The sequence below is a fragment of the Crocuta crocuta genome, unplaced genomic scaffold, assembly GCF_008692635.1.
Source record: "Crocuta crocuta isolate KB4526 unplaced genomic scaffold, BGI_CrCroc_1.0 scaffold230, whole genome shotgun sequence".
In the NCBI taxonomy this organism is placed as follows: domain Eukaryota; kingdom Metazoa; phylum Chordata; class Mammalia; order Carnivora; family Hyaenidae; genus Crocuta; species Crocuta crocuta.
This window is the reverse complement of record NW_027527393.1, coordinates 2,291,910-2,303,351: the sequence shown is the minus strand read 5'-3', so window position 1 is coordinate 2,303,351 and position 11,442 is coordinate 2,291,910. Positions and strand designations below refer to the sequence as shown.

The following is an 11,442-nucleotide window of genomic DNA, read 5'->3' as shown; positions in this document are numbered from 1 at the left end:
TAACAGAATAGAGACTAGTCCAGAAGCTTCGGTGTAGCTATTCTGAGTGTTATTCAGAAAGAATGGAAGCATGCTAGCTCCTTATTCATGCAAGTACGCTTCACTATCATGGACTTTGTAGGCCCAATAAAAATGATAAATGTTCTTATATTTGTTGGAACCCAACAAGACCAACTATCCATGTTAATGCATGTTTTACCACAGAATTTATTACAATTCATATAAGGCTTCTGACAAAAAAAATGCTACATCTATGCAGATAATCTAATTTTAAGGATTTGGAGACAAATGGAAACTTCAGGGTTTTTAAGGATCTTCCATTCTGCTGATGAAGTTTCATGATGAAAACAAAGGAATAACATTGTTTAGCTACATGTCTTTTTCTTATTTTTAAAGACTTCTCAGCTTGGTAAAACTTGCTGAAATATTTCCTTTATTTTTTTTTTTTGTTTCCTTCTCCAAAAGTTGTTTCTATTTTAGATAAACCCATAATCAAAAAAGGTTGTGTTTTCAAATCATCCTATTCATAAGAAAACATCAGCACATTATGCATTTGAGCAGTAAACATAAGAAAACCCTTCAAAACTAGTATTTTTTTAAAATGAAAATCTTGGGGACAAATAAAGAAGAGAGAGCGAGAAAGAAAAAAGAGGTAACAGGGTGGGGTTTTCAATATTATCACAACTTGACCTAAAGCAGAATTATCTGTAATTACAAATTGATTAAAAAATTAGCAGAACAACAATTTGTTTAAAGGCTTAAGCAGTTCTCTTTACAGCAAACTTGTTATTTAACGTAACTAATCCCCTCTGAAGGATCTGTTCATTTAGTAAAGCATCTATGACAAAACTCTATAAGAAATCTGAAGAGACTGAACATTCTGGTCTTGAGAATTTCCTAAAAGCAGCCTACCAGTTTTGTCAGTTACAGTTTGATGATCCTCGAGGTGACACTGCACAAATTTCTGGTGTGTGTGCATGTGTGTGAGACAAAGAGAGAGAGAGCAAGGAATAGAAAGGGTCAACATCAAAGTAGCCTGCTGTCTACATTGACTTTAATTCAGTACATTCCCAAAATATGCCCACGAAGGAACGATTATCTTTAAATATGTCTATGAAAGTGTGGAAAAATAGTGTAGAGGCATGGAACTTGACAAGTACAAGGTTATTGGACCTAGTTTTAATACAGATACTTATTATACACACACATTCACACCCCCACACATATACACTTCAGCAACCCATGATTCTTCTCATTAGTTTCGTTTCATTCGTTCCCTCTTGGGCATTGAGATTTTTAACAATTATAGCATCTGAAGGATGAAGGAATTACATTGCTTGGGCCACAGATAAAAACAGGTACATATGGCAGACCATTATCTTCTGAAAAGTGGCCTTGCTTATTGGTACAGGTGGGATGACTTCCACTTTTCATACCAAGTCTCAGAAGAGGGCCTGGAAGGGGGGTCAGGTACAAAGACAGTCCAAACAGTGCTCGGGAGAGTCATGCTCAGACAATTCTGAGGATACGGTTCTTAATTAAAATATTTTCTTCCAAGAACCAGTAAGAAGGTCAGAGTTATGATACAGATATTTATAGTCTATGAAAGTGACCATTTTTTAACAGCAGCAAACTATAAGGAAAGGACAGGATACCATGTAGGGAGCGCACCGGAGCTAGAGGCACCGTGGCCTGTAGAGAGCCACGGGAAGACTGGACGCAGTGTGTTTCAAGACGGGACTCTCAGACGGTGTGCCATCCTGTGTGGCTCCTACCCAGACCGGCATAGTTACAGGAAACCATTCTGCATTTTACCAGTGCATTCCTGTCCGTGATCGTTTTCTCTGTTTTTTACAAAGGCAATAGATAGGAAATACAAATAAACCTGAGGATAAAAAAACAAAAAGATTAAAGCTAATTAGGAGGAGGGGTATTAGGTTTATATATTTGAAATTTTTCTATTTTCAACTTTTCATTTTGCAGTCACTTACAAAAAAATCATTATTTAGCAATGCATGCAGATGAAAGCGAAGAGACACCCGTGCTATGAAATGTAATTACTTCTATAAGATTCCATTCTTTGTTATCTTTCTGCAGTCCTCTCCCCCTTTTAACAACCTCTGTGACACCAGTTTGAATATGGAATCATGTTTTCTATCAAAATGTTCAATCTCAGGCGTGTCTTCTTTACTATCCCTAGTCATATCATTTGCACATTGATATCACACTTCAGTTTCAGGCAGATAGTGTATTACTTCAGAACATGGACTGTAGAGCCAAAGTGCCAGGTTGATTCCCAGTTCTACCGCATATGAGCTCCTAGTAAGTCTGATTTCCTCAACTGTAAAATTCAAATAATAACAGTATCTATTTCATAAAGTCCTTCATAAATTGTAAGAGCTTAAATATCAGTTACTTTATAATTCTATGTGTCCTGTACATGTAAATTTACTTGCTAAATAGAACTTTCCATATGAAAATTTATTTTACTTAGAAAAAAAGAAACCCTACCTACTCTGTGGAATGGTTATCAAAGTTGTCTTTATTTACTGTGTCTAATTTAGTTTTAAATTTTTTTTAAGGTTTATTCATCTTTCAGAGACAGAGAGAGACAGAGTATGGGGGGAGGGGCAGAGGGAGAGGGAGACAAGGAATCTGAAGTAGGATCCAGGCTCTGAGCTGTCAGCACAGATACAGGGCTCGAACTTACAGACCGTTAGACCATGAGTTGAGCTCGAGTCAGACGCTTAACCAACGGAGCCACCCAGGTGCCCCTACAGTGTTTAATTTAAAATTCTCTACGGGCGCATGGTGGCTCAGCCAATTAAGAATTCGACTTCAGCTCAGGTCATGATATCACGGTTTGTGGCTCTGAATCCCACAAACCATTAGCAGTTGTAATCAGTACAACTCCGTGCTGATAGCTCTGAGCCTGGAGCCTGCTTTAAAATCTGTGTCTCCCCTTCTTTCTGCATCCTCCTCCACTACTGCTCTCTCTCTCCCTCCCTCTCTCTTAAAAATAAATAGATATCTTTTTTTTTTTTTTTAATTCTCTAAAGCAAGGGTTCTCAAAATGTGGTCCCTGCACTGGCAGCATCCACATCACTGGGAACTACTGAGAAATAGAAATCTATGGGCCCCACCCCCATACTGAATCAGAAACTGAGGGTAGAAACCAGCAACTTGTGTTTTAACTAGCTTCGAGGTTATTCTAAAGCATGCTAGACTCTGAGAACCACTGCTTTAAAACACGTATTTCCATATACTTGTAGGAATAAAACTAAAGAAATCACTCATACATTTTCTATTTGTCACTGCTGAAGTATATATTGGCTATATGTTCCTAAACACATTCAAGGTATCTTTTTTACCCAGTGTACCCTTTTACTAGAATAAATCAAACATGCAAGGCTATACCAGAACCTTTTTCCTTAATGCTTCTATCTAAACTCAGAATTGGAAAATCTGCGTTCTAGTCCACTGGACTCTTTCATTAAAATACTACAGAGTTAATACTAGCTGTATTAACTCTGGTATTAAGAGGAATTAATAATGTTTTATACGCTACATGAATCAAAGTCTTTATAGATGGAAAAAAGTGTCACATAAATGCATCCTGTACGAAACACACCCCTCTGAATCTATAAATCATATGCCAACTGCCTATCTAAAGCAAGCATGGAACAGGTATGTCTACTTAGTAACTGACTCATATTATTACATCTACACTCCTAATCTCTCTATAACACTCAGAAAATTCTTATCTCAGATATGTTAAGTGTTTCTTACCGATTACAACTGCTATGGCCCCTAGTGCTAATCCCAAGACCAGGATTAGAGGTGCAACGAATAATTTTCCAGCTGGAAAACAAAAGGCAAAACCATTTAGAGTCTTAAAGCTAATTTATCAAACAATTTCAGCAATGCTTTTGAATACCACAGTGTATGTGGTTTTTAAAGAAGTCTCATTATAATGAAGGCAATATTTCTCTAAGGAAATGTATCAGGTGTAGAGCAAATATACTTATGTAAATTCAATAACTTCAGAGAAGTCCTAGGTGCATTAGTCAAACATCTCGTAAATCATTTAAACTTTATTACCAAAAAACAAAAAAAAAACCCAGCAAAGTTACTGGCTCACTTTATTCTAGCAGGGACATTCATCTTTGTGCTTTCCCTTTAGATCTCTTTCATTTTCATTTTTCAAGATTCTGAAAGATTAACAAAGGAGTGACACATTCTGAGTTGGCAGAAGAAAATCTAATTAGCTCACAAAATGGGGAGGTAGTAGGTGCTACAGAGGGCTTACATCCAAGCCCACATCTGAAAACATGATTTACTTACTGGGTCCAAAAAAAACTAATAATATGAACACCTAATGGACAGAACTACAATTGGGATGTTTAAATATTATTAGAGAAAATTAACCAATAAGTATGGTTATTCAAATGAATCATTTTAATAAAATCAGAGAACAACCTGATGACTGCCAGAGGGGAGGGGGGAAGTGAAATAGGCAAAATGGGTGAAGGGAAGAGGGCAGTATAGGCTTCCTATTATGGGACAGACTAAGTCACCAAAATAAAAGGCACAGCATAGGGAATACAGTCAACAGCACTGTAATAGTGTATGGTACATTGGAAGTAAGCACAGTGTAAGGTACAGAAAGCTGAATCACTATGTTTCACATCTGAAACTAATGTAACATGGCATGTCAACTATAGTAAAAAAATGTAAAGAAATAAATTGGAAGGTCTGAATTGGTCTCATGGAAAAAACAGAATAAAATGTGAGAAAAAAGCACTTATAAGAAGGCTAAACCTGGTCAGGCTACCAAACAATGGTATCAATCAGCACTTTTTTTCTAAATAAATACCTCAGTAGTGATTCTAATAAGGGCTAGTTTCATGTAAATGGGTCACAGACTGCACAGTCAGAATTCTGCTAACTTTGAAAGGCGCACAAAAAAGAGGCTAGGAGTTCATATCTTGTCGTTATATAGTAACCTTGATCTTAAGGCATGTGACACAGCAGTGCAGCTGCAAGATTCAAACAGGACAAGAAATGAGGAAGGAATGGAGGCATTTTGCCATTCATGAATAAACCCACAGCATTACAAATTCAGGACAGTAACTTAGAATAACCAATTACATAAAAAAAAAAAATAGAAACACAATGCAGCTGTTTTCTGAAGTTTGTCAGAAAAATATTAACCTTTTTATGTATAAAGAATGGTTCTTGGAGCCATGACCAGAAAGACAGAAAATACAGTCTTTAATGTCTAATTTAAAAAGATTGCCATTTAATTGACACATGTTTAGCCATAGGTTTTACTTCTAAATTTCACCAATGACAGAATCCAATAAAGTAATATGAAATCTCATTGAACAATTTTCACATTCTTAAAGCTATACTGAAGAGTTTTGAATATGTTGGCCTGCATATTTTATTTTATTAAAAAATTTCTTTTTTTAAATTTACTTTTATTTATTTTGAGAGAGAGATAGAGGGAGGGGCAGAAGGAGAGGGAGACAGAATCCCAAGCAGGCCCTGAGCTGTTAGCGCAGAGCCAAATGTGGGGCTCATTATGACCTGAGCGGAAGTTAAGAGTTGGACACTTAACCAGCTAAGCCATCCAGACACGCCTGGCCTGCTTTTATTTTATTATTTTATTTTATTTTATTTTATTTTATTTTATTTTATATTTTTAAAATGTTTTTAAACGTTTATTTTGAAGGAGAGAGAGAGATAGAGTGTGAGCAGGGGAGGGAGACACAGAATCTGAAGCAGGCCCTAGGCTCTGAACTGTTAGCCCTAAGCCCGATTGCGGGGCTCAAACCCACAAACTGTGAGATTATGACCTGAGCCGAAGTCAGACACTTAACCAACTGAGACACCCAGGCGCCCCTGGCCTGAATATTTTAAAAGAATCTTTTTTTTTCCCCCTGTACCCATAGCTCAGTGTACCCTTTCATGTTTCCTTTTAAAATAATTAACATATTTTCATAATAACAATGAAACATGATTGCAAAGTAACAGCACTGATTTCTGCCCCCGAACATCACAGAACTCAATGAACAAATGTACTCTTTCTCTGGAAAGTAATAAACTAATTTCATGCAGTCAATGCTCAATACATGTTTAATTTTACTTTTGAGGAATTAAGCACTTACACTCTTATTCCTAGATTATTTCACTTAAAATACATCCTTGGGGCACCTGGGTGGCTCATCAATTGAGCGTCTGCAACTTGGTTTTGGCTCAGGTTATGATTTCATGGTTTTGCTGGTTTGGGCCCTACTCTCTTCTCTCTCTGCCCATCTCCTACTTGTGCTGTCTCTGCCTCCCAGAATAAATAAAATAAACTTTTAAAAAACTTAAAAAATACATCCCCAATAGGTGAAATATATTCTATTATATCTATATATCATACCTTATGGTTATGTAGGGGCACCTTGGTGGCTCAGTCAGTTAAGCATCAGACAGACTCTTGATTTCAGCTCAGGTCATGATCTCAGTGTCCTGAGATTAAGCACCATGTCAGGCTCCACACTGACTGTGAAGCTGACTTAGGATTCTCTCTCCCTCTCCCTTTCCCTCTCTCCCTCCCCTCCATTCCTACAACCCTCATGTGCTCGCTCTCTCTCTCTTTCTCTCAAAGAAAAATTGTGTACTTAATTTTTGTTCTTTTTTTGTTATTTTAAAATATACCTGCAAGTAAACCACTGTCAGCCTAGATTTATAATATTTTAAAATGTCCTTCACATTTTTTTTGCAAAAGAATTGCACAGAATTTCTAATGTGTTCAGTAGAATATGAAAGTCCAGCACTGAGGAGTGCCTGGGTGGTTCAGTCGGTTAAGCACCTGACTCATGATTTCAGCTTAGGTCATGATTTTGCAGTTCGTGGGTTTGAGCCTCGAATTGGCACAACAGTGTGGAGCCTGCTTGGGATGCTCTTTCTCTCCCCCTACCCCACGGGCTCGCGTGCTCTCTGTCTCTCTCTCTCTTTCTCAAAAATAAATAAACTTAAAAAAAAGAAAGTCCAGCATTCAGTATTAACAAAAAAACTTGCTAATCCATATTTCAAAAAAACTCTTTAATTTACACTTCTAATAACATTGGACTTTCTCTTTTCTTTTCTTTTCCTTTCTGAGAAAGAGAGAGAGAGATAAGAGTAAGAGTGTGGGAGGGGCAGAGAGAAGGGGAGACACAGAATCTGAAGCAGGCTCCAGGCTCTGAGCTATCAGCACAGAGCCTAATGAGGGGCTCGAACTCATGAACTGCAGTGTAATGACCTAAGTCAAAGTCAGCTGCTTAACTGACTGAACCATCGAGGCACCCCACAGCATTGGATATTTTTAAAATTGTTTATTGGCTACTTGCATTTCCTCAATTCTGGTTCCAGACTTTTCAGGTTCATCTTTTTTAAAAAATTGGATACTTATTTCTGGAGGAGGCTCTATTGCTTTTGTTTATATAAATTATTTGCCATCTAGAAATCCGTTAAAAACCTTTATTTTATTTACTATTATACACTTTAATACTTTGGGTATTTGTATGTAATAAGAGGAGAATAAGTATTTTTCCTCAGTCACTTTTATTCGCCACACCGTTCACTGAATAAGCTGCCTATTCCCCACCAGGGAGAGGCCTCCGTAAAAGAAGCTGCTAACATCATCCTCACATCCCATTCTCTCTTATTCTTTAGGAGAAGAACTTCTGATCCCTGGCTGGACACATGGTCATGTGGAATGCAAACCATGTTGCCCATCTTCCAGCTGTGAGGGAAGAGCAGGCCCTTTCTCTGCCTCCAAGGACATCTGGAGGCTGCAGTCCCAAACTGAGGAAGGAAACTGGATTACCTCCCACAAAGACAAAACGGTGGAGGGGTTTGCTGTACTCCATCTTCTCTCTCATATGGCAGGGAGAAGCTAGGGTTGCGACTTACAGAGTAATTCATTCTGCAGCCTTCTGTGAGGATGGCAGAGGTGTGGACCACCTCGTTTGGAGCTATGGTCTAACAGCACATAGAGACAGCTGTCCTGGACATGGGAAAACAGGTGTGGGAGGGAGAGCTTATCTGAAAGTCAGCTGCTCCCTACTTTCTCAGGTCTGTCCAGACACACATGTATGCACACACACACACACAGCAGAAAATAGGCCAAAAAAGAAAACCATTTACAGAAAGCTGACCATGAATTTAAAAAAAAAATGTTTTATTTATTTTTGAGAGAGAGAGAGAGAGAGAGAGAGAGATCATAAGCAGGAAAGGGCAGATAGAGAGGGAAACACAGAATCCAAAGCAGGCTCCAGGCTAGCCCTTGAGAACGGTGAGATCATTACCTGAGCCAAAGTCGGCCGCTCAACGTACTGAGCCACCCAGGCGCCCCTGAATTTTTTAAATAAAAATGGAAAAGACTTGACAGAGAAGATATTTCTCTGCTGATAATGTTTATTGGTTGTACATTTTCTAGGCTGATAAGTAACTCAACACTATCTTATGACCCAAGAAGAGGATTCTGGTGGCTTCTCGGTAAATAATGAGAGGACTCAAAGAGAATGTATCCAAAATATATTGTACAAATAGGGCAGGAAATAAATTCCCTTATTTAAAAATGATTAAACCAAATAACAAAAAGGGGAAAAATGAGGGTCAAATAAAAGATTATTTAAAGTAGAGGTGCCTGGGTGGCTCAGTCGGTTAAGCATATGACTTCAGCTCAAGTCATGATCTCAGTTTGTGAGTTCAAGCACCACATCAGGCTCTGTACTGACAGCTCAGAGCCTGGAGCCTGCTTTGGACTCTGTGTCTCCCCCTCTCTCTCTCTGCTCCTCACCCACTCACGTTCCTTCTCTCTCTCTTTCAAAAATAAATAAATGTTAACAAAATTTTTAAAAAAGATTAAAGTAAAAAAAGGAAAGAAACATCTTACCACAAAATGCCATTGAAGTAGGAAAGAAAAGAACAAGTAATACAGAAAATAGAAGGATTTTTGTGGTTTTGGGTTGCTCTCTGTATATACAGACTTACAAATAGATTATAGCTCAAAACTTAATTTGCAACGTGGTATGCTCATGGTAATACTGTTATAAATAGGGCTTAGATTCCCTAGCTAGTCCTCCAAAATATTAGAGTTTTGGGTAATGAAAAAGAGAGGAAGCCTCACAGTGGATATATTCCAGAGAAGTAGGGGGCTAGTTGGAAGAAGCGATATCAGGTCAGAAGAACACCGTAGGACACAAGTGTGGTGTCATCAGGCCAGAGTGGACATCTGTGTTTATGTCTGCATATTTGTGTATGAGATTGTGTGTTGCTGAGGTCAAAGAAGGGGGTAAATCCAAAACAAAACAAAACAAAAAAACATTGCATTTGGATATTTAAACTTAGGTTCATATGCAACGAGGGCATTTGATAATCATTTCAATAACCGTTAGCTATTAATACAATAGAAGATACATATGGTGACATCAACCATTATAGATACAATAAAACTCCAGTACAGGGCTCTGAAACACAGGATTTTTAAAAATTGTATTACACGTCCTCCATGAATGAATAGAGGACATGTGTAAGACTCGTTGATAGGTACTGTCAATAGAATCACGAATGTGACACGGTCTCTCTCATCAAGTGGCTTATATAAGACTTCAGAAATTAAAAGACTAATGACTTCACATTTTTTTAAATTTCTGAGACAGAGAGAGAGAGAGACAGACAGCATGAGCAGGGGAGGATCAGAGAAAGAGGGGAGGGTCAGAGAGAGAGGGAGACACAGAATCTGAAGCAGGCTACAAACTCTGAGCTGGCTGTCAGCACAGAGCCCAATGTGGGGCTCGAACCCACAAACCTTGAGATCACGACCTGAGCCGAAGTCAGAAGCTTAACCGACTGAGCCACCCAGGCACCCCGATGACTTCACATTTCTGCAGTGTACTAACTTGTTTTTCATACAAAATCCATTTGCTCACATAAATTGTGTCCTGCTAACGAATTTAAACTTCCATTTGAAACTCAAAAACAGAGAAAATCTCTTCCTCCTGTTTTTCGATGACATCCCCACTAGAACACCTGACAGGTGCTCAGAATTATCACGGCTATTGTGTCTCTTGGTTCTCTGATCACTGCTTACTTCCCAGAAAGCATCCCTGTAAATCATGTTGGACACTCACCACAGACGGACCCTCGCACTAATCTCCTTAGATGAGGTCTCTCTGGGAGGTAGCGATATTTGCATCCAAATATACTGAGGTTTGAGGTGTGGTCTCCAAAGAACCGGAGCTGGCGGTATCTTTCCCCACATCGATAACAAAAATTAGTGTTACATTGTGAGCAGGTCATATGGTCACATCCTTCAGTTCTCTGGATGTGGATCTGTATCAGCGACAGAGGAAAAGACAAGGAAAAGTCATTACAATTTTTTAAAAGTAAAATCTGGCAAATGTTATTGAATGACACTAAATTTCACCAAAACGAAAGCCTTATGTAGAATTCTTGAGGCGGTCAGCTTACTTATAATCACAGTCTTCAAGATTGTACTTGTAGTGAATATTTTAACATGTATAATTCTCAACTAGATTTCAGGTACTCAAGCTGTTGGTTTATTTTGACCAATATATAAACACACACATCCCCCCAAAATCTTACTTATCTTTCTATACATACATCTGATTCAATGGCTAGGAGGCAATTTAAAATGCTGTGAAAGTATATTTTATTGGTGTTAAGATCAGTAAGAATGAGGTGACTTGAGAAATAAAAAGATAAAGAATATTCCTTAAAAGAAAGGATTATGTAGAAATTTGTGTGCATAAATATCAAGGAACAGACATCTTTTTTTTTTTTTTTAAGATGTCATTTTTAAGTAATCTCTACACCCAACACGGGGCTTCTACTCACAACCCTGAGATCAAGAGTCACATGCTCTATCAAATGAGCCAGCCAGGCACTCCAAGTCCCTTTCTTTGAGAAAGGAAATGATAGCAGCTGTAAGTGTATTCACAATACCATTTCAGTTTCCAACTCTAATGTCATTTGCAAGTACCTTTAACAGGACTGTTTATACAACACCATCTGTAAAACTAAGCATCTTCCTCCATTGTTGCAGTCAAGATATATGTAAATACAGCTTAACCCATAATGTAACAGTGTGGAGTTACTGTCTGAAACACTAAGGTCATGTTACAATAAAGATATTATGCCTCGAGTTATAACTGGATACTTGGCTCAGAATCCTTATGGACACTGCATATAAATTGGAGCCATCATGGGGCACCCGGGTGGCTCAGTTGGTTAATCGTCCGACAACTTCAGCTCAGGTCAGATCTCATGGTTCATGGGTTCCAGCCCCACATCAGGCTCTGTGCTGACAGCTCAGAGCCTGGAGTCTGTTTCAGATTCTGTGTCTCCCTCTCTCTCTGCCCCTCCCCCGCTCATGCTCTG

General features: G+C 38.4%; 1 protein-coding gene across 1 annotated transcript in view; it reads right to left on the bottom strand.

Annotated features, from left to right (window-relative positions):
- Nucleotides 1-929: 929 nt before the first annotated feature.
- The window catches only part of RNF217 (ring finger protein 217), a 196,853-nt gene continuing 186,340 nt past the window's right edge, over nucleotides 930-11,442 (bottom strand). The window contains exons 7-9 of the mRNA XM_077752729.1: nucleotides 10,173-10,374; nucleotides 3,790-3,861; nucleotides 930-1,885 (exon numbers count right to left, since the gene is read on the bottom strand). Coding sequence (XP_077608855.1) covers nucleotides 1,812-1,885; nucleotides 3,790-3,861; nucleotides 10,173-10,374 — 348 coding nt within the window. The 3' untranslated portion in view covers nucleotides 930-1,811. The remainder of the gene's footprint in view (nucleotides 1,886-3,789; nucleotides 3,862-10,172; nucleotides 10,375-11,442) is intronic.